Source organism: Setaria viridis, chromosome 1 (assembly GCF_005286985.2).
Source record: "Setaria viridis chromosome 1, Setaria_viridis_v4.0, whole genome shotgun sequence".
NCBI classification, from domain to species: domain Eukaryota; kingdom Viridiplantae; phylum Streptophyta; class Magnoliopsida; order Poales; family Poaceae; genus Setaria; species Setaria viridis.
In genome coordinates this window covers 37,393,724-37,414,499 of record NC_048263.2, presented here as the reverse complement: position 1 = coordinate 37,414,499, position 20,776 = coordinate 37,393,724, and the positions used below count along the sequence as shown (strand labels likewise).

At 46.8% G+C, this 20,776-nt stretch overlaps 2 protein-coding genes across 3 annotated transcripts; both read right to left on the bottom strand.

The window, feature by feature from the left end:
• Positions 1-1,274: 1,274 nt before the first annotated feature.
• On the bottom strand, positions 1,275-4,552 carry LOC117861345 (HVA22-like protein a). Of its 2 annotated transcripts, none has more exons than XM_034744993.2 (6): positions 4,323-4,552; positions 3,409-3,435; positions 3,188-3,310; positions 2,650-2,890; positions 1,612-1,752; positions 1,275-1,536 (listed from the first exon to the last, which is right to left on the bottom strand). In XM_034744993.2, the coding sequence occupies exons 1-5, from the start codon at positions 4,385-4,387 to the stop codon at positions 1,627-1,629; spliced, it is 582 nt and encodes a 193-aa protein (XP_034600884.1). In that variant the 5' UTR covers positions 4,388-4,552; the 3' UTR covers positions 1,275-1,536; positions 1,612-1,626. The 2 variants fall into 2 exon arrangements, with proteins under 2 accessions (XP_034600884.1, XP_034600807.1); XM_034744916.2 differs by having other exon boundaries at positions 1,275-1,481; positions 4,323-4,549.
• An 11,550-nt stretch (positions 4,553-16,102) lies between these two features.
• Positions 16,103-18,412, bottom strand: LOC117854795 (uncharacterized). Its single transcript, XM_034737380.2, has one exon. The coding sequence runs from the start codon at positions 17,714-17,716 to the stop codon at positions 16,505-16,507; it is 1,212 nt and encodes a 403-aa protein (XP_034593271.1). The 5' UTR covers positions 17,717-18,412; the 3' UTR covers positions 16,103-16,504.
• Between the last annotated feature and the right edge of the window lie 2,364 nt (positions 18,413-20,776).

Genomic DNA, 20,776 nt, shown 5'->3' with positions numbered 1-20,776 from the left:
TATTGCTTGCTATTCTCCCATCTACCTCACTCAGATGATGACCACCACAACCAAGAAACATGAAGATGGAGTTATGAAGATTCTACACCACGCGACAACCAAGGATGATTGTCTATCTACCTCAGCAACAATAATCTTGTTTACCTCCTCCTTGTTCCTTCTCTCTTCGAATCTTGGGACGAGATTCCTTTTAAGGGGTAGTCTTGTCACACCCTGAAATTTTTAGATTTTAGGATATGATTAAAAAGAATAATTAAACAATGATTTTTTCATAATTTTAAAAAAATTCCAACATTTATTTTCTTGACAGGAAATGTAGTATAGGAAAAATAATTGGTTGTTTTTCTAAATTAAATTGTGTTGTTTCTGTGTGTGTTGCATTCATGCCGATGCATTCTAGTATTTCATGAGTGCAAATGTTTCAAAAATGCGTTTAGACGACCACCAAGTTCTTCTAAGAATTTTCCAGATTTTTCTAGAAATTATTCTCATTTTTCCTAGTACTAAATCTATTTATTAGAAGGCTCTACAATCTTTTTCACGAGCTCCAACAATTTATCTGGATTCCTCATGTCCCAAATTATCTCTGGAATTTTTCCTGGAATTTTGAGGTTTTCATATTGTTTTTCGTGGTTTAACTGAATTATCTAGAATTTTTTCTAGATTTTTCTTTCACGGGAAATCATTTCTGAAAAAATCATCATCTGCTCGTACTCATGAATTAAATGAGCTATCATCAGCCACAAGGGCATACAGGTCATTTTACACTCAGAACAAATAATCAACTAGTTTCCAAACTCCCAGCTTACTTATCCGGCTAGCAGATTCTCTCGACAGCATATTCTCAGAAAATCCAGATTCTCAGATAAGCTCAAACAAGCCAGCAAATTCTCACGATAGCAGATTCTCAGGAACTGAGAAAATCCAGATTCTCAGATAAGCTCAAATAAACGGGGCACTGTACAGGAATCGGTTGATCTCTCCAGCTACCGTGTGAATCTCTTTACGACTTTGGAGTTCCTACTGCAAGCCTGCAACCTACTCATAACTGTTGAGAGAACCTTGCCTCAGAAGTTTGATTGCATTGCAACCTTTCAAGCCAATCAGTTTATTTCTCAAACTTACATTGCACTGCCTTTTTTTCAAAAAAAAAAAACATTGCACAGCCACATGGTCTACAATCTACATCTACATCAGATACGAGACGAAGAACAACCTTATTAGTTATTACCCAGATCATCAACAGCCTCCATGCAACCATCGAGACACAAATCTAGAGTTTGGTGGCACGAACACTGAATGCATAATTTTCAGTAACATGAAAGATTCATGACACGACCATTACATGACAAGGAGTTTCAACGCTAGAAACATATTTACAACAATCATGGTTGTCCAGCTACACAATATTGTTGATTCCATTGCTGCAAAATGCAGTCCTAATATCTAGACATCTTCCCTCAAACTGATCCTATTGATTCCTGCATTCAGTTCCCAATTATCATAACCACAGAAAATTGTGCAATACCTTTTATTCTGCAAAGCTCAAATGAGCAACACTTAAAGAAATGCAAGGTTGGAGGAGGATATAAACTATGCAGCAACGCTCACCTGGTGACTGAAAGCCTAGTATTGGTAATTTGGATTGAAGAAGGGATTAACTTCCCTTGCTTCGGATTCTCGTTGAATCCTGGCTCTCCTTTCAACCTCTACCTCCTCCAGTATTGACCGTCTTGGGTTTGAACTCTTAAACTGCACAAGTGAATAAGGAAATAATTACATGCCAAGGATCCCTTAATTCAAAGAAAGAAAACCCTGGAGTGGGGAAAAGAGAGATGCTAACTACAAAACAGAAAGAAACTAACGTGGTAAGCTGTTAGTCTACAGTTTTTGCAATAAGAATTGGGGTAGGATGTGCGATAATCTCGTGATTCTAAGAACAGTAATGTGATGCATCTCTTTTTTAGGTAACAGGATAAAAGAAAGAACACATGCTAAGAGCTGTTCCTTCGATTTTCACAAACCAAGCTATCCACTCTTGTGTTAAGCTCAACAAGCCGGTTTATCCAGTTTTGCATTCAGCTCGACAGGCCAACTTACCCAGTCTTGTGTTAAGCTCAACAAGACAACTTATCCAGTATTTGTCTCTTGTGTTCAACTCAAAAGCCAACTTATTCAATTTTGTGTTAAGCTAGACAAGCAAACTTACAGAATAATGCCTAAAATCTGCTAGAGTGAACCTAGCTAGGGGGAGCAACACAAGCTTGTCAAACTCTAACATTTACTCACTTTTCAGGCTCTGCTTTGCTGAGTTTCAGCAACATAAAGCCCACAAAGAAGCTAGCTATTTAGCCCTGATTTAAAGCTTAATTTTTGGTAACAAAGCCTTTTATTAAAGTATAAAGGCTCTAGAATGTGGGAAATGACTATGCAATCTTCTACAAAAAGAATAATGGCACTTGTCAATTGAAACTCTATAGTCTGCATAACAGAAATTATGCTGCACTATCATTAACAGGTGAGGCAACATCACACCAGACTTGTCGAGCCACTTCGCAGTGGTTCTCACTGCACAAAAACGAACTGGTGCCAAGTGGCCACCATTCTCACAAATGAGAATGGAAAACATTACCAGGAAATAAATAATACCTTGTTAACAAGATTCTCAAATGCTTTCGACCCATTTTGCTCAATGTATCTCTGTGCAGCTGAAATCACATCATCAGGCCTCTCTGATTCACCCTTCTTTGGAATATACCAGATGTTTACAACTTGCTGGTTCACAATCATAGGCCTCACAAAATGCTCATACACATGTGCAGCGCCATTGAACTGTGGTAATACCAACCAGCAATTGAAAAACAGTTTTCCATAAGACCAGAAAGGGAGCCTGCAAACATGAGCCAGTAGTGAGCACATCCACTCATCTATTGATGCATTTAAGAATCATATCTGCCAAATAACGAGATAACAACAAATCAAGAAGCGCAGTACTAAACCGCAGAAGGTGAACAGCAACGAAATTCATTAGGGAAAACACAGTGTTGCTGTTCATGGCCCTTTCACCAAGGCTCTAAAATCAAAATAAATATTTCACAGACGAACCATCGTAGAAAGTTCCAAGATCTAATCACACTAGACTAAATAAAGTAATATAAAGTGTGAAGAAAGATCTTTTTCATTTTACCATTCTAGTACTGGAGCAAAGGTGAGCTCAAATAAAGTGATAAATGAGTACAACACCCAGTAAGTGAGCCATTGTTGATCATCTACAGCAGATTTTGTTTCAATTGCTCTAACAGAGGCATACCTGCGAAAAACATCCAATGAGGAACAACAGAAACAGTTACCATCAAATGAGAGAAGGTTAGAGTCTATAATTTATCAAAAGTGAACGGATCAACTTACAGAGGATATGCAAGTGAAACTAAAGGCCTGCAAAGAAAAACAAATAGAGGATTAAAAATTTTTCAAAATGCATGTGAGTATTCAATGACGTCGAAAACCATAACTATGTCTAACTTCACTGACAGGGACAAAGCTAACCACAGTTAAAAGGCTATCACATTTAGTAACTGCTAGTTAGCCATATTATCTGGATACCATGTGGTTATGTATTATCGTGTTTTATGCAAGAAGAAGTTATCCTGATTATGACTTATGCATCTGAAAATACTAGTAAGTTCTGTAAAAGTTGCAAAATCATTAGAGTTAATAATAGCTTAAAAACCCATCATTATGTGAAAGGATAGGTAGACTATCAGCAAAGACCCCCTGATCTAAAAGGAAAGAACATCAGCATCACTACTAACTCCCCTGATATAAAAGGAAAGAACATCAACATCACTAGTGGACTGTCAGCATCATCTGGCTGATCTTATGTGCTTTCCAAAGTTCTTGGTCCTCCCTCCCTCCCTCCCTCACTCACTCACCTACCTTCCAGGACCAAATGCTGAAGTCCTAATCTGGAAGGTTACATGACATTACATCAGTCATGCTCTGTAGGTCTTTCGGTAGCTTCGCAATCACTCGCCACATGTGACATAAATTGTTTATACTAAGGCAATGGGCAACATCTGCGGACTAAGAACCCTGAACCCAATCATAATCCACTATACGGACCGCAACCACAAATTCCCAGCACCGCTGCCCGCAAATCACGCAATGGTTTTGAGCACGCTCCGTCTAGGTCACTGGCAGACCAGAATCAGGCTCCACTTCACGCGAAACAGCAGCACAGCACACGAATCGTACGAGAAACGCAGAGACAAGCAGCTCGATAGCTAAGCATCTGAGGGATGAATCAGATCAGGAGCGCGTACCCGGCGAGAACATCCAGGTTATTGACCAAGACCTTGAGGAAAGATCCGGATCCACCGCCCCCCATCCCGCACTCCGCCCAACAAATCCGCGAATCTGAGGAGCAATGCGAGAGCCGGTTTGCGCTGGGAGGTGCCGCTGGGTTTTGGTGGTCTAGAACCTGCGAAGCCGCCTTTCGCTTTCTTCACTCTTTCACCTACCTCTGTGTCTTCTTCGTCGACCTGACGTGACGTGCCGGGTAAATTCCATTTTTCCTTTTTTTGAGAGAGAGGAATTCCATTTTTACTACTCGTCCGCCAACGCGGCGTGCCACAGCGGCGTTCGGCCCAGCCTGGAGCGATACGGCCTAGGCCCGTGAATTGTACTAAATTGGGTCGGATTATAGTACACTTTTTTTTATGAGTTGCAAGTGAGAGCAAGTCTCATCGTTTGTCTACAAGAAAAGCAGAAATAGACCGAACTCTAAGTTAAATTATAAGGGAAAAATTGATGTTCTACTACTTTATATGTTCGGTGGTGCAGTCCTCAATCACCATTCACTTTAATAGATCTTCGAAACCTTTTTTGAAATCCAAAAGCTTAATATCTTTCCACAAAATTAGTGAAACAGGTGGGGGTCTTTTGTTTTGTGCGGAAAAATATCACATCCGGTTTTAAAATAAAACCAAGTGCTAAGTATCATATATATATAGCAATATCATCAGTGAATAACAGTAACAGTAATAAGTAAAAAAATATAATAATGGCTTACAAGTCTATTAGAGATATACAACTTAATCCTGGAAACGAAGGCTCCAAACTCCATAGGCAATCGATTGGGGGCTGCGTACGCCTAGAACTCAGCATCATCTTCAGAAAATTTTACACACCTTCCTCTTTTGAGCAGCATTAAGCAAGGGTGAGTACACTTGTGGTTGGTACTCAGCAAGGCCACAAGAAATAACAAGAATAACGATTTAAGTCCACATTCAAGTTTATTAATCATGTGAGGGTCTAGGCCGCTCTTGACCATGAGCATGACTGATATATCAGTTTTACACTTTGCAGAGATTGTACACTTTCACCACAAGTCATGTAAAAGTTTAGAAGAACTTTGGACCCAACCATGCTGTGCAAAAGTAGGCACTTATCACACTACCAAGGTGTGACTGCATAGGGACGCTATAAGGCCTTTACAAAGATTCCCTAATAAGAAGTAGCCCGCTAAGGTTTCCTGATCAGTAGTAGAGCATAAACCTCTCTCAAGACTGTGAAGCTACCATAGAGCAGATCAGTCTGAGGGCCGGGCTATATCCCATCTGCCGCTGCCCTTCCTGCCTTTTCGATAAGACCGCTTAAACTAGAGTCTCTAATTAATTAGCTAAGAATAGAGCCACGTAGTTCTTGTGGTTAAACTATTTTCCTGGGTGGTTCTCACTGGTGGAAAACTAGGCTTTAGTCCCGGTTGGAGAGATACATAGGTCTCGAAAATCCAACCGGGACTAATCATTCAGGACTAAAGGTACCCATCTTTAGTCCCAGGTATTTCATCTGAGAAGAAAGGCCTCCTTTAGTCTCGGTCGGTACTACCAACCAGGACAAAAAAAGTTCCAAAAAAATAAAAAAATGGGCCACCCCCGCCCGCCCGCCCCAGCTCGCCCGCACCGCCCGCTCGCCCACGCCAGCCGCCCACCGGAGGCTGGGCCCCGCCAGCTGGCACCGCTCGTGCCCCCGCCGCTCTGCCTGGAAGAGAGGGAGAAGAGGAGGAGAGAAGATAAGTAAGAAGAGAAAGAGCACTACCTGCGCGAGATAAGGGAGAAAGGGAGAGGAGGAGAGAAGATAAGGTGGAGAGAGATGGGGGTGCCTAAAAATATTTAGTCCCGGTTGGAGGGACTTTAGTCCGGTTGGTGTTTTCAACCGGACTAAAAGCCTCACCAAATTATCTCGTCCCACTAGCCATTACAATTGGGACTAAAGGGGTCTCTTTAGTCCCAGTTGATATTACCAACCGAGACTAAAGCTTCTGTCGTCGGTGGCTGTCGGTGGTGGCCGTTTGACCCGGGACTAAAGGGCTCTTTAGTCCCGGGTCCAAAAACGACCGGGACTAAAAACACTGCATGGAAGGTCTCTTCTCTACTAGTGTCTCCATATTCCAATTAATGCATGGTATTCTTGTAAGTAAGCATAGATAGAAGGATAGTTAGGGGCACTTACCTTTCTCCAACGAAAAGGTTGCTCTTACTGCTCTTTAGCTCTTGTTCTCTTGAAACTCTTAATCTTCAAAGCTTTCGAACAAAAATCCTTCTACTCAAAGCAACCATTGGCACAACCATACAAAGTAAACAAACACAACTAAGAACAATACACCAATAAAAGAGAAAAGGTTTAAAAGAGCGTACTAAAGGATAGGGCTCGCTTCTAGGATCACGAAGGCGCATAAAACACTCAGAATGATGGTACTGTTGAAATATACATCTATCGAAGAAACTTTGATTGTATAGGAAAAGATAAAGGCTATATGTTGCATTTATTTTTATTTAGAAAACACATGTAAATGATACTTTTAGAAAATACCCTAAGTGAGAGTTAATTCAAATTATATTTGTATCTAAAAAGACGACGTAAAACGTAGTCAACTTTTATTTATAAATATTCATATACAAATTATGCCATTTAAACATTTAACTTTAGAAAATAAATTATATGTAATAATATCTGATCAATAAATTTATATGTCGCATTGAACTAGAACAAGTTATAATTAGAAACTCATTCACGTTGATACTAATCATATTAACAATTGCTTAAAGAAAACCGTTGTACAAACCTAATTAGCTTTTAATTAGAAAAATCTAAGTAAATAAGCATTAATCAAAATTAATACCATATTTATTTTCAAAAACACGAAACATGGCGAAACAACGTTGCTAAACTATAGCTTACGATTAGAAGATCAACATAGCAAGAATCGACTAGAACGAAACTTTGGTTGAGAAGATCCACTATCAAAAGATTTTGGTTTATAAAAGAAAAGAAACTATGTGCTTCATACATTTTAAATGTAGCAATCAACGTGGATGATATTTCAGAGAAATATCCTATGTTAGAATTAACTTACATTATATTTATATTTTGAAAACACGAAGTAAAGCTTAGTCAAATTTTAGTTACAAATGTTCATGTATAGTTTATACCACTTTAACATTTAATTTGGAAAAGGTATCATATGTGGGAACATCTAAGTGCATAACTTTATGATTCGTGTTGAGCTAATCATTATAATTCAAAAACATATTTATATTTATATTAGTCAAATTAATGTTTAATTATGAAAACTCGAGATATAACTTATGTAGCTTTTATTTATAAAACAAATTTAATACACATTAATCAAATTAAGTTTAATTTATGAAAACCCGAGGTATATCTAATTGGCTGTTAATTGGAAAAACATTTGAGAGTAAGCATTAATCAAATTGATTTTACTTACGGACAACCGTGGTGTAGCACTTAGTTAGATTTTATTAATAAAAACTAGTTTAATAGGTATTAATCAAATTAATATTTAATTATGAAAGCTAGATAAAGATCTAAATAGCTTTTAATTAGAAAACAAGTGTATAAACAACTAATAATCATATTAATATTTTAAATAAATTTAAAAAACACAGGATATGATTAACCTTGCTTCTAACATGTAGTTTAAGTTGATATGAATCTAACGCAACAAGAACGAGGTTAAACGGAGTTAAAACGTGAAATCTATGGATTAAACAAAGTTCTAAGGACCTAAATAGGATTAACTATAGATCTCAGGGGCTACCAGAGAAGATATGCTAGACACAGTTAATAGTACTCGCAATAAGCCCAAAGGATAGGGTTAGATCTGTTAAAGATCATGGCTTAGGCTAGGTTGAAACGTCTAATCTATTCAGGGGTTTATCTGCAACTATACCAACACACAAAGAAAAAGTCTAAGCATTAGAGGATCTTCTAGGGGCCAAAACGCAAAAGCTTAGGGCTTTCTTCTGTTAAACTTAATCTTGTTGTTTACTATTTGTGTGAGTTGTCAGTGGTGTGTGCGTGAATTAGTTTTTTTTTTTGAAACTGTACGGCAAACTTTATTCACTCAGGATAGTAACATCGTTTACAATGCAATCAAGGATAAAACTAGGGGGCTCATCAAGAGATTAGTGTAGGCTATGATTTGCATGTAGGTGCTTGCATGCAGGAGTGCGCTTTGGCTTGCCGAGTCAAGTGGAGGATGAGACTTGGCGTGAGTAGTGGTGATCTGCATGCTTGGGTTAGTTAGCGACATGCAGGTGGAAGTGGCTTGCATGTAATCCAGGGAGATGGGTGCTGGTCGAGTCGTGCGGCTAAACCGTGTGCTTATCTTGCATGTAGGTGTATTAGTGGTGATTAGCTTGTGGGTTGCCCGGTGCTTACGGCAAGACGTGTAGACCGTATGAGCCATGGCCACTAGCTAGCTTGTGTGCGTGTGTCTTCAAATAGCTGGCCATGTAATCTGTTCGGGTGTGTGGTGAAGTGAAGAAAACAAAGAAAAGGCACCGGTGTGCAGTGCTGCAACTTTTGTGTGTGTGATTGTGTTTCTCATCCAGAGCCAAATAACGTGCAAGCGCTAGTAGTGTGAGAGCCGGTGTGTGATCAAGAGAGCCTCAGTTCCAACATCTTCCTCATGGCCGACAGCAGCTCGGGCGGCCAAATCGCCGGTGTTGTGGTCTCTGCGGGGCTCGGCCGAGGTGGGGAAAAGGGAGAGAAGAGCGAGGGGGTCATGGAGATGTGCAAATTGGAGATGGAGGTGGACGGAGGTGGCCGGAATCGAGCGGACAACGAGGGTGGTGGTCGGCGGCCACCGGCTCGGGCTTAAGCCGCGGGGACGCTCCAGGGGGCGTCCGGCGACAGGGAGCGGAGCTCTGGACGCGGTTCGGCGAGGACGTCCCTTGTGGCTGTGTCGGCTCACTCCGGAGAGCCTTGGACGCCGTGAATCGGGCGACGACCGGTGATGGCATAGGGCGGACGGCGGCGGTTTGACCTCCAGGCCGTGGCGGCGCTCCGGTGAGCTCGGCACGAGGCGAGGCGGCGAGCAGGGGCGTGCGCAGGCTCAGGTAGCGGCTTTATAGGTGGGTAGGGCTGCGCCTGCCTTGGCGCGCACGCCGAGAGCATGGTGGCGGCGGCGAGCCGTGCCCGGCCTGGCGTGGCAGTAGCTGGGCTCGGATGGGCCTAGATGGGTTGGTAGATGGGCCAACGGCTGACGGGCTGGGGAGGGTCGAGCCCACGAGCTCGGCCCAAAAAGATAGGATAGAGAAGTTTTCTTTTTTTCAAGAAACATTTCCCATGTAAAGAAAAATCTTGATAAATTAATTAAATCAGGAAAAATACTCTGAAAATCCTAAAAATTTCTAGAGATAGTTTGGGACACGAGAAGTTCAAATGAACTATTTTGAGCTCGTGAAAAAGATTCTAGAACCTTATAATAAATAGATTTAGCTTTAGAAAAAATGAGAACAACTCCCAGAAAAAGCTGAAAAATTCTCAGAAGGGTCTGGACATCGTCTAAACTCTTATTAAAACCTTTTGCACTCAAGAAACACCAAGATGCATCAGTATGAATGCAACACACATAGAACAACCTTGTTTAATTTAAAACAAACGACCAATTATTTTACTATACTAAATTTCCTATCAAAAAAATAAATGTTGGAAAATTTTTAAAATTATGATAAAATCATTGTTTAATTATTCTTTTTAATCACATCCTGAAATCCAAAAATTTCAGGGCGTGACAAAAAAAGAAAGAGCATACTCAAAGCACTATTCCGAAGAAAAGAAGTGACACCCGTTTCAAACCCACTTGAGAAAAAAACACTGGAAAAAATGTTTGCTGTCATACTCTAATACGCACTCCCTAGGTGGTTGGAGCATAAGGCAATCAAAGGCGGGCGTCATATATCGACATCAACATTATATTGGACAAGTTCCTCGGGGATTACACTGTACAATTACCCAGTCAGTTGTACGCAGGCAGGAAAATGCATGTAACCCCGCAACCCCAAGCATGGAGTACACGATCCGCTGACCAACACGTTGACTCATCAGGTACCGGAACGATGCGTAGACAACGGATCTGCTCACCCAACGTCACCGAACGAACAAAAGCGGCGGATTCGCAGGATCGATCCAGCGAAAGCGACCGGCCCCCGACCCGCTCCCGGCGGGCCGCGTTACCCGACTCGGCAAACCTTTCGCGCAAAAGCCGCCGGATTCCGTCCGCACGGGCGCTCGCCGAGGCCCAACAGCTCGTCTCTCTCCTTTGTTGGGCACGTACGAAAGCGGCGCCCGGCGGGGGCGCGCGGTGGAGCGGAGTCGGACGAACCCACGAGGCGACCGGGCCGGTTCCGACACGGACGGAGGCCGGGGGTGAGTCCCCAATCCCCAGGTGGGTGGTGCCGGAATGATGAGGCATGCGTGGTGCCGTAGCGCCCTGGTGCGCGGGCGGGAGGAGATCGAGATTTCGAGAGGACGGGCACGGCCAGCGGCTGATGCCAGCCTGATGGATGGATGGATGGATCGCGGCATCGCGCGGGAGAGCGGAGCGCGCGCCAGGGCGGCACAAACCATGCACTCTCTCGTGCTTTTGCTTTTGCTGCTAAACAATCATCGTGTTCCAAACTCGGCAAAGCGGCGCGGGGTAATCATGCCGCTTTTGTTAAGTGCGCGACGTGCGTACGATCCAGCACGGCCGAGCGAAAGCTTTTCCCGTCTTAATCCGTGACGACGGCTTGAGTGACACCCATGCACACGGCAGGTGCATGTCGCCGGGGCGCCTGCTGGTGCCCTCATCTCATTCATCGACTACTACTTGAGCCGCCATCCGGCCTGTTCTAAAATGAACACGCAACTATCACCTTGCATTGAGCTGTATATGCATGAATGATCAATCGATGCTGCACTCTTCAAATGATAGCCGCACGCATTAATCTACCAAAGGAAAGGATTTTTCTTTTTGCATATGTTGTTGGTAGATGCATATCTGTTGATGCAATGCACTGCAGATTTGACTAAAGTTACATGTGCCTGCATGGGGTCTATTTTTTTTCAAAGAAAAAGACATATGCATGAGGCCAATATAATTCGTAAAGGACTGATTAAGATGGGGTGTTAGCGAAAAGGTTAAGCCCACTTATTGTTGATCCAGCTGGATTAGCTTGCACTGTTCTCTTCTTTTAAAAAGTGGATTAAGGACATATTCATGATCTGGGGGCCGGGGTAATGATTAGTTGCCAGGGAAGGAAGCTTTAGTTCAAACCATTATCTTTGATATTGGAAAACAGTCGGTCCATGTAATTGGCTCAGATTTAATACAGTAGTTCGCATCCACTGAACTCAAGTGCCTTGTACAAATAAAGCTTCCAAGCCCCGCCCCCCCCCCCCCCCCCCCCCCCTCTCCCTGTCAAGAGAGAGAGAGAAATCAAATAAAAGCAATTTTTCAGTTCAGGAAAGAACTTTTGTTCGATCGATGGACTTTGGTAGTACCAGAAAGGAAGTGTTGTAGTGCTTCTGAAAGTAATAATTAAAGGCACCGCCGTTGTTCTTTTATATATATACATGGGGCTAATAATTCCACCTACATAGATATATTTAGCTTACTAGCATATATATTTTCTGTCTACTCCATAATCATCAGTTGCAATTGGCAAATGTATATATTTCTGCCCCGCGCAGCGCAGGGGTCAAGATTCTTTTCTCTCTGGGTATGAGTGCACGCGTAAGCAAACAGATCTTATCTTATACATAGCCCCTAATATTCTTCGCATAATCTAAGGCTCTATTTGTAGAGTATCAACCGCGCACCAAACGTCAGGGGAGGCATGGACCACTGAAATCTAATTAAAAACCATTAGAGCCTTCTAATCTCATTATAATGGCCTAGAGGAAGACAAATCTGCCTAGGAATGTTAGAATGCAGCCAACATCCAGCATGGACATGAATTACAGCCTAATTAAAAGTACAACTAACAACAGCTACTACTACTGCATATGAGATTCCCTGATTATTCCATCATGTTTGGCACCATGCATTATTGCAGTTCTTCAATCTTCACTATTTAACAATTGACATCTTGTTAGCTAGTCAATATACCGTAGCAGCAATCTTCCAAATTCAAACTTGCCACATGATGTACTATATCGTTTCCTAAAAAAGTCTGAAACAAAATAGGGCAAGCTGGAATGATGGTTGAAAGAGTAGCAGAATTCTGCAATGAGCATTGAGCAGCAAACCATCGATCATCGGTCCATCAAACGTAAATCATGGCGCAGTCGATATCGAGGAGCAGAAAGGAGATCGAGGGCAGGAGCGCGCGACAGGCGAGGATGAAAGTAGAGACACAAAAACCTTTCTGAAAAAGGGCTACAGAGAGAGGGCTAGGGGGAGCAAAAGAATTATAAGCATGCACTGCGAAAAAGCAAGTAATATGCATCTATCACAGACACTACACTATGCTCAAAACCTGATCGCACAAAAGCTGCTGGTGTTTTGAGGCCGAAGACTGCTTCCAGCCATAAAGTGATAAAGAGGGGAGGAGGTCCTCTAGTCCTCCGGTTGCAAGCAGCAGATTCCTCCTGTGAAGAAATTATGCAAGAATGGGGGTAAAAAGGAATAGCCTGTAGCTAGTGAAGAAACCGATGCAGTGCGATGAGTTAGTTGCCGCCACTTTACACTGATCATGATCCCTATGAATTCCTTGTAATTTTGCTGTCACCTCGACAACCACGCATACACACAGCTATCTTTTGAAAAGAAGAATGCGCGCAGCCCTGACAAAAGCGAAGTCAAAATGAGAGCCCTCGTTTTCAAAAGTTCATGCCTCACCAATATTCATACTATATCTAGTCGCTGAAATACATGCATGTACGTCGTTGTGTATAATCTATTGCAGCAAAAATATAATGACGAGGTAATGAGGTAAGCAGGTTCCACTGATGGCACATGCATGCACCGCAAACTGTGTTTTCGCATGCCCCTACACTACTAATCATGAACAGTTGAACACAGTCATATATACAGAAGTTTTTAGTCTGTGCATTAACTTTTTCTTTCTGTTTTCAAGCCATCTCCTTGTTGTTACACCTTAACTTGAGCTTTTGGAGTGGGCAGTAGAGTGATAAAGACAGACCAGACCGGCCGGGGAGACAACTAGACACACACGGGAAGGAGTTTGAGCTTTGAATGATTTGCATTTGCTTTGCGTTGCGTCCACCAAAAACATATGTTCCCCTAACCGGTCTCTGTTGTGTGTGTGTGTGTGTGTGTGTGTGTGTGTGTGTGTGTGTGTGAGAGAGAGAGAGAGAGAGAGAGAGAGAGAGTACTGGCCGGTGTGTGGTAAGCTAATAAGGAGCGAGGAAAGAGACGGCTAATAGGTAAACAACAACAGTACTGTTGCATGCTAAGCCTGTGTTCACGCATGTACGCTTGTGTTTAATTCCGGATCGATCGATCGATCGATCAGACTCCAGAGCCTCTCTCGATGTGCATGCAGCGCCCAAACAGGACAAGGGCACATGTGTTTAGGGTGGGAGGGCGCTGCTGCTACTTAATGCACCCAATCAGCTCAACATGTGACGGCTCCAATAAGGCACAGAGAACAACCGACAGCGCCTCCAGCACGGCGTTGGCCTCATCCCCTCTTTTCCTACTGGACTCGGCATATATGCATGCGCAGCTGGGGGCACTGTGCTGACCGCGCGCAGTCTGCCTCGCAACCTTATCATGCCGCGCCCGTCACTGACACGTGTGTGCCCAGTCCCAGAACAATAACGTAGCCCACTCACGTGTGTCCACCCCAGCAGCGGCTAGCTTGTTGGAGCTCACTACCGTGCCTCACTTCACTGGCACACGAGCCCAGCTGAACACACACTCAGCAGATTACGTGCAGTGCAGCAGGCTAGGCTAAGCTAAGCTCAGTAGTACGTACGACGCGTCCAACTTAAATTGCCACTAGTACGTAACGCTACACGACGGTCTAATCAGTGGCTCAGAGGCTGTTCCCGGCAGCTCCATCCAGCTGCAGATCGCCGCGACAAGCTCATATGCAGCTACAGCTCATCTGTCAGCGACCGATCGGTCGAGCGCACGCACAAGCCCGGGGATCGGTGGCTCTGCTCGGAGCTAGCGGCTACCTGTCTCGCGCATGCCGCGTGCCGTCCTCCTACACGGGGAGACGGCCCGGCCGGCCAATCCCTCCACGGGAACTCAGAAATTCAGGTCGTCGTCGCACACACACGCGCTCATCACGACGCGCGCCGGCAAGGCATGCGCCCATCCGATCCACCACCCGTAGAGACCATAGCGCGCGAGCGCCAGCGGCATAGTACGTGCCAACCACCAACCAGCTACTACTACGACCTGGCCCCCCAGCACGCAGCAGCAAGGAAACAAGCCCGCGAGACATGGATATGGAAAGGGCTCGCACATGCGATCGGGGAAACCACGTCCGAGCATCGACCAAGACGGCAACCCTGGAGCGCAGCGCAGGACCACGTACGCGCGCGCGCGCGCCACCCCCCCCTGCCTGGCTTCCTGCTCGCTTGCTTTATTTGGATGGGTACATTGGCCAGCGGCAGGCTCGGCTGGGGCCGGCCGCCGTGGCCGTCCCCTGCACGTACTGATGACACATACACAGCGCGAGCACGCAGTCCAGGGGTCGGGATGACGCCGTGACGCCGGCTGGAGAGGGGCATCCTCCTGGCCGGGCGCGCGGACTTGGGATCGGAGGTGGCCGGCGACAGTGCAAGGCCCCGGCCGCCTGCTCGGTGGTCGCTGCCGCTGTAGCCGCGCGGGCCGGGGCGCCGTGGCGGTGGCTGTAGCGGAACATTGCTCCGAGCCGTTGCGCCTGGCTTGGCATCTGGCACGGCGCGGTTGGTGTGCGAGAGTTGGCGGCCGCCGGGCGGGGGCGACCGACCCGACCGCGCCACATACAACGCGCGCGCGCGCGTGTATCATTGACAGACGGCTCCAATAAATAAAGAAGGAAAATGCGGCCTCTACGCTGTCTCGTCGGCACTGTTGGACTCGAGTCCGCGCCAGCGCGACGTCGGTCTCCGCGCGCGCTGCCGCTGCCTCGCCTTTGCTACGACTCCATCTGTCTCCCAGTCAAGTAGTAGCAGCAGCTACTCACCCTTTCTCTCTCTCTTTTCCCCATCGGTTCCCCTCTCTTTCTCTCTCCTGTGGCCGTGGTCCTGGATCGATCGGCGCCGGTTGGTTGCTAGCGTGGCGCCCCTGCAGATTGTTGGCTCATCAGATGACAAAAACCTACGCCCGCGCAGCTGGACTGGACTGGCTGGACAGCCTCGCCTCGGTCGTCGCCGCTGCCTCTCATTTCCGCGCCGATCGATCGCCCGTCGCCGTCCGCCTGCTGCTGCTGCCTAATCACTAGTTTTGGGACATGTTTGTACGCTCCCAACCAACCTCTGTTCCACATTTTATTCCGTGATCAGGGCTAATTTAAGATGGCCGCAGATGTAGCAGAAAACGAATGATGTCAACCAGCCGGCCGCCGTATCAGAAACCCTAGCTAGCAGTACTTGCTCAAACACCTCCATCATGAGGTTAATTACTACTTTACTAGTGAAAAGATATTATTTAGCAGAATACTATATATATATATATATATATATATATAATTAAGCAACGAACTAGTTAATACTCAAGTCTGCAAAATGGAAGAGAGCTCGAGTGGCGTCGAACTATAGCATCTAGAACTGATTGTTGGATGAGAAAAAAAAATTGAACCATCACGGCAGATGAATGGTGCCATGCTTCATAAAAATCTCTTCTGCTCGCACTTGATCAATGCAAACCCTAAAGCTAAAGAACAAAATGAACAATCTCTCTGCTGCTGCTGCTGCTGCATGCGTTTCCCTGCTCTCTTCTTCCCAGCATGACACACACCTCGCTCTCTCACTCACAGGCCACAAGCACAGCTCACGTTAGGATGATGGCGGCTGATCTCCTATCGCATGCCATGGAATGGAGCTAAGCGCGTAATCCTCGCAGGGGTGTCTAGCTAGGAGGAGGGAGGAAGGAAACCACAAAAAAGAAAGGGGAAAGAAAATGAAACCAAGACAAAGAACTGATCAAAGCCACACCAGAGCCATGCATGCGATCCTCGGAGACCCCTGTCGGCTACGAGTCGCTGGTGCTCATGCTCTCATGCTGCCGCTCGCCGCGGCCGCCGCCGTGTTGCTGCTGGCCAGACCCTCCTCCTCCTCCACTTCCTCCGCCCTGGCCTGCTCCGGGATCCGTCGCTGCCTGTGTCCGGTACGCATTGAGGGCGGCGAGGATCCCCATGTGGCCCTCGCCTCCGCCTCCGCCGGCGCCGGCGCCGCCGCTGCTGCCCACGGGGCCGAGCCCCAGCTGCTGGCCGGGAAGCAGCGCCACCGGTGCAGGGAAGTTCATGAAATGTAGCCCGCTCGGCACGCTCCCCCGGTACACGGCGGCCGCGGCGGCGGCGCTGCCCATCTGCGGGAACGTCCAGATGGACTCGCCACTGCCTCCTCCACCGCTGCCGCCGCCGCCGCCGGAAGGAGCCCCACCCTGCGTGTTGTTGCTCGGCACCATCCACACGGTTCCCGGCATTTGGCTCTGCGTGTACCCCGCCATCTGCTGCTGATATTGCTGCGCCTGCTGCTGCTGCTGTTGTTGCTGCGCCTGCGCTTGCTGCTGCATTTCTTGCTCCCACCGCCTCTTCCTTGAGATGTCGGCGGCGGCGGCGGACGGCGACGGCTGCACGTCGAGGCCGACGCTGCCCGAGTGGAAGTTAAGCAACAGCGGGGACGGCGACGATGACGACGAGGCCGGGCCCTCCGAAGGGAAGCCCAGGCCGACAACCCGGTCCCACGCGTCACGGCCGAACCGGGCGGCGGCAGCGGGGCTAGGCAAGGCGGCGCGGAGGTGAGCCGGGGTGGAGAAGGAGGAGCCCGAGGAGCGGAGGGAGATGTTGAGGGAGGTGAAGTTGGCCGGGATGGTGCCGGTGCCGGTGGCCGCGATCACCGCCGGCTCGGCCTGCTGCAGCAGCCACTCGATGGTCTCGCCGTCCGTCTTGTGGCCCAGCTCCCGCGTCAGCTGGAACACCCGCGCCGCGCACAGCGCCGGCATCCGGATGCGCCGGCCCCTGCCTTCCACCTTGGTGTGCCGGTCCTTGGTCGAGCTCCGCTTGGGCGCCGCCTTCCGCACCTGCACCTCGCCGCCTCCTGCGGCCCCCGATCCATTCCCGTTGCCGCCCGCCGACGTACCCACCGCAGCCGAGCTGGAGCATGGCTGCTCCTCCTTCTTCTCGAGGAGCTGCAGGGGGAAGTTGGGGCGGCGGCCGCCTCCGCCGTCACCGGCGACGTCCATGGTGAATTAAGCCATGGTATATATACACCAGATAGAAGTATATATCTTGGCGCGTATATTTTTTAGCCGGGTAAATGGTGGAGTGGTTAGTTGTTTGGAAGAGAGCGGAACGGATTTGATGTCTCCAGCCTCTTCTCTCCCTGGTGTGGGTCTAGCTCGAGAAGGTTAGGTGTGGTGTGGTGGTAGGGAGAGAAGAAGAAGAGAGAGTCCAAGAAAGAGCTGGCCGGCTAGCTATCAGGGAAAGAAGATTGTAGGTTGGAAAGAATCCTTGCTCATATGATATGATGACAGAGAAGATGTGTGATGGATGGATGGAAGGAGGGTGGCGAGCTTGTGTTTGTGTGTGCGTGTGGGAGATCACACGCACTATTTTATGGCCTTTTGGTGTGCTTCATCTGTGATTTCAGGGGGGGAGAGAGAGAGAGAGGAAGCAGGAGCAGATGACCCTAGCTAGGAGGAGGCCAGGCCAGAGGAGAGGGGGAGGAAGGCGGCCGCCGGAAGAAGATGGTGTACTTTGTAGGACTGGAGGAGAGAGGTGGACGGATTAAATGGATTCCTGGTGCTCGGAGAGAGAGGGGGGAGAGAGAGAGGAGCTGGAGAAAGAGTGAGAAAGAGACCCGCTAGCAGACTCTGCTGCTACACGAGTGTACATAGACGGAGACTAGCTGGTGGCGATTGAGAGGAGGAGGATAAGGCGGAGGAGGGGGGAAGAGGGAAATTATTAGGTTCACCTAGCTAGCTAATCCCATGCACAGTGTGCATCAGTACTGTGGCAGAACGTAACATGGTATGTTCTCCTGATGCTAACAGACGAATCTCCCATCTAACCAGCAAAAGAATGCCACGCCACTATTCTCTCTCTCATCTCTCATGGAAGCAAGCTAGCGTTGTGCTGCGGATTAACTCATGCAAATGGAAAGCGAGTCTTCCTTTGCGGATGGGCTCATCACCCTCCCTCAGTACGTCCCCTAATTTCTCCCCCTGGTCCTTTTGCTGTTTGAAATGTGTTTCTTTTTTCTGCTCCGATCTTCTTTTTTATTCTTTTTCGGGCAAAAGGAAAATCTTTGAACTGTGAAGAGGCAGTCAGTGGCTCAGACTCCACGTGCGTTGCTCTTTATCATTCAATCCCCAAAGACTGCAACGCACTGCACACTGTAGCCGCCACTCTCCAAGTCAAAATACACAAGGTAGATCTTCAGCAACATTTTTTTTTCTTTTGGGTCCTGGTAACCTTTTTGTTTCACAGTTGTTGTCCATATTTCATCATGTTTATGTTTGTTGAACTGATCCGGATATCTGTTTAAGGCTTTTGTGCTTAGATTGCAGATTATTTTGCGAACGAGGGCGTGTATTCATATATAGTACTGCATATCTTCTCTAGGAATAATGAAAGGTGGTCGCTAAAAGAATATATTTACTTTGGAAAAAAAATATGGGAGCAACAACAGCAAAGAGAGATAATAAAGTAGGGCCAGCTCAATAAGTAATCATTCTATTGCCTTTTGTATATATTAGCCTTTGCTCCCTCCTTTGTTTGCCAGCCTTAGAATTCGTGGTGCCCTAGTTTCTGCTGCCATGGACTTGGTGCACTTACACCACCATTCCGTATTGCCTTCATATGTCGTATATACTCCTCCACTAGTCCACTTGGGCTAGGAGTTGGATAAACCGAAACAGGACTGCTACATAAAAAGCAACAACAAAAAGGAATTTATGCCTACTCTGTAAAGCTTTGGCTCTGAATTTTATGGTAATATGTTTTTAATAAAAAGGCCTAGCTATATATTGTTGTACTCTCTCCATTTTTATACCAAGGGTATTTTGTTTCGTTAGGACAAGACTTTAACCAACAATTACTTTATTAATATTTTTATTTATGTGATAAGTACTTTTGAATATAGATGTAATGACATCAGCTTTATGTCATAAATTATGTGACAATGGAGTAATTATTGTTCAAAGCTTCTTGTAACGAAACAAAATGAACCTTGCAATTTTAAATAGAGGAAGTACACATATGTAATTTTTTGTGGTTTCATCCAACTTCACCAACTGAAAATGCACATGGAAAAATGGGTAAAATATAATGAATTGTTTTTCATGACAGATTTTTAACCAAGAAAGTTAAAGGAATTTTAGGATGGATTACCAAGAAGGTAAAATGACCTTGCTTGTTGTAAAATGAATTATTTTTTCAGGACAGATTTTGAATCCAGAATGACTTGTTTTGGAACAGAGGGATTATGTACAATGCTTGATGCACACGTATTGGTTAATATTATCACATCCAATTAGCTCTGAGCTGTGATTATGATATAAGAAATAAAAGGGATTATGACTTATTGCTTCCACTACCGGAAACAGGAGCTAGGCACACGGCAAAGCCACTAAAACACTCAGCGAACCTTTTGCCAAGTGTAACACTCGGCAAAGGGCACACGGCAAAAATTTTCATGGCAAACTAACTTTGCCGAGTGTTTTTCGTCAGGCACTCGGCAAAGACTCGGCAAACATTTTCCGCAAAAAAATAAAAAAACAAATTACCACCATCACACGCCACCACCGGCCGCCGCCAACACCAGCTCCCTCGCCAGGCTCGCCGCCACCTGGATCTGCCGTGGGCGAGGCTCGCCAAGGCCCACCGCTGCCCCGCCGCCACCACCCGCCTCGCATACGCCGGGCCATGGAGCTCCCTCTGCCTGTGAGCGGCCTCACCCGCGCATCACCGTTGGCATCGCCCTGGAGCCACGCCGCTCCGCCACCGCCGGGCCGCTGCTGCATGCATAGCTCGCGGGGCCCGGCCGTTCCTCCCTCCGTGCCGTGCCGCACGCTCGCACTAAGGACGCTGCCCTCGATCCGCGCATGCCCCGTGGGAGGAGGGGAGGGGCACCGCCCCTAGAGAGGAGGGAGGCGGCGGATCCGTGGCGGCACCAGCGAGAGGAGGCGGCGGCGGGGCGGATCTGGGGCGGCGCCGGCGAGAGGAGGCAGCAACAGGGTGGATCCGGATGGGAGGGGTGGGTGGGGGCACTGGGGACTGGAGGGGTGCGTGGGGGCGCTGGG

Coding starts and splice junctions, on each gene's coding strand:
- LOC117861345 (XM_034744993.2), bottom strand. CDS start 4,387: ATGGGGGGCGGTGGATCCGGATCTTTCCTCAAGGTCTTGGTCAATAAC. Junction 3,311..3,408: donor GTTTCACTTGCATATCCTCT/GTAAGTTGATCC, acceptor TGTTTTTCGCAG/GTATGCCTCTGTTAGAGCAA. Junction 1,753..2,649: donor TTGAGAATCTTGTTAACAAG/GTATTATTTATT, acceptor TCACTTGTGCAG/TTTAAGAGTTCAAACCCAAG.
- LOC117854795 (XM_034737380.2), bottom strand. CDS start 17,716: ATGGACGTCGCCGGTGACGGCGGAGGCGGCCGCCGCCCCAACTTCCCC.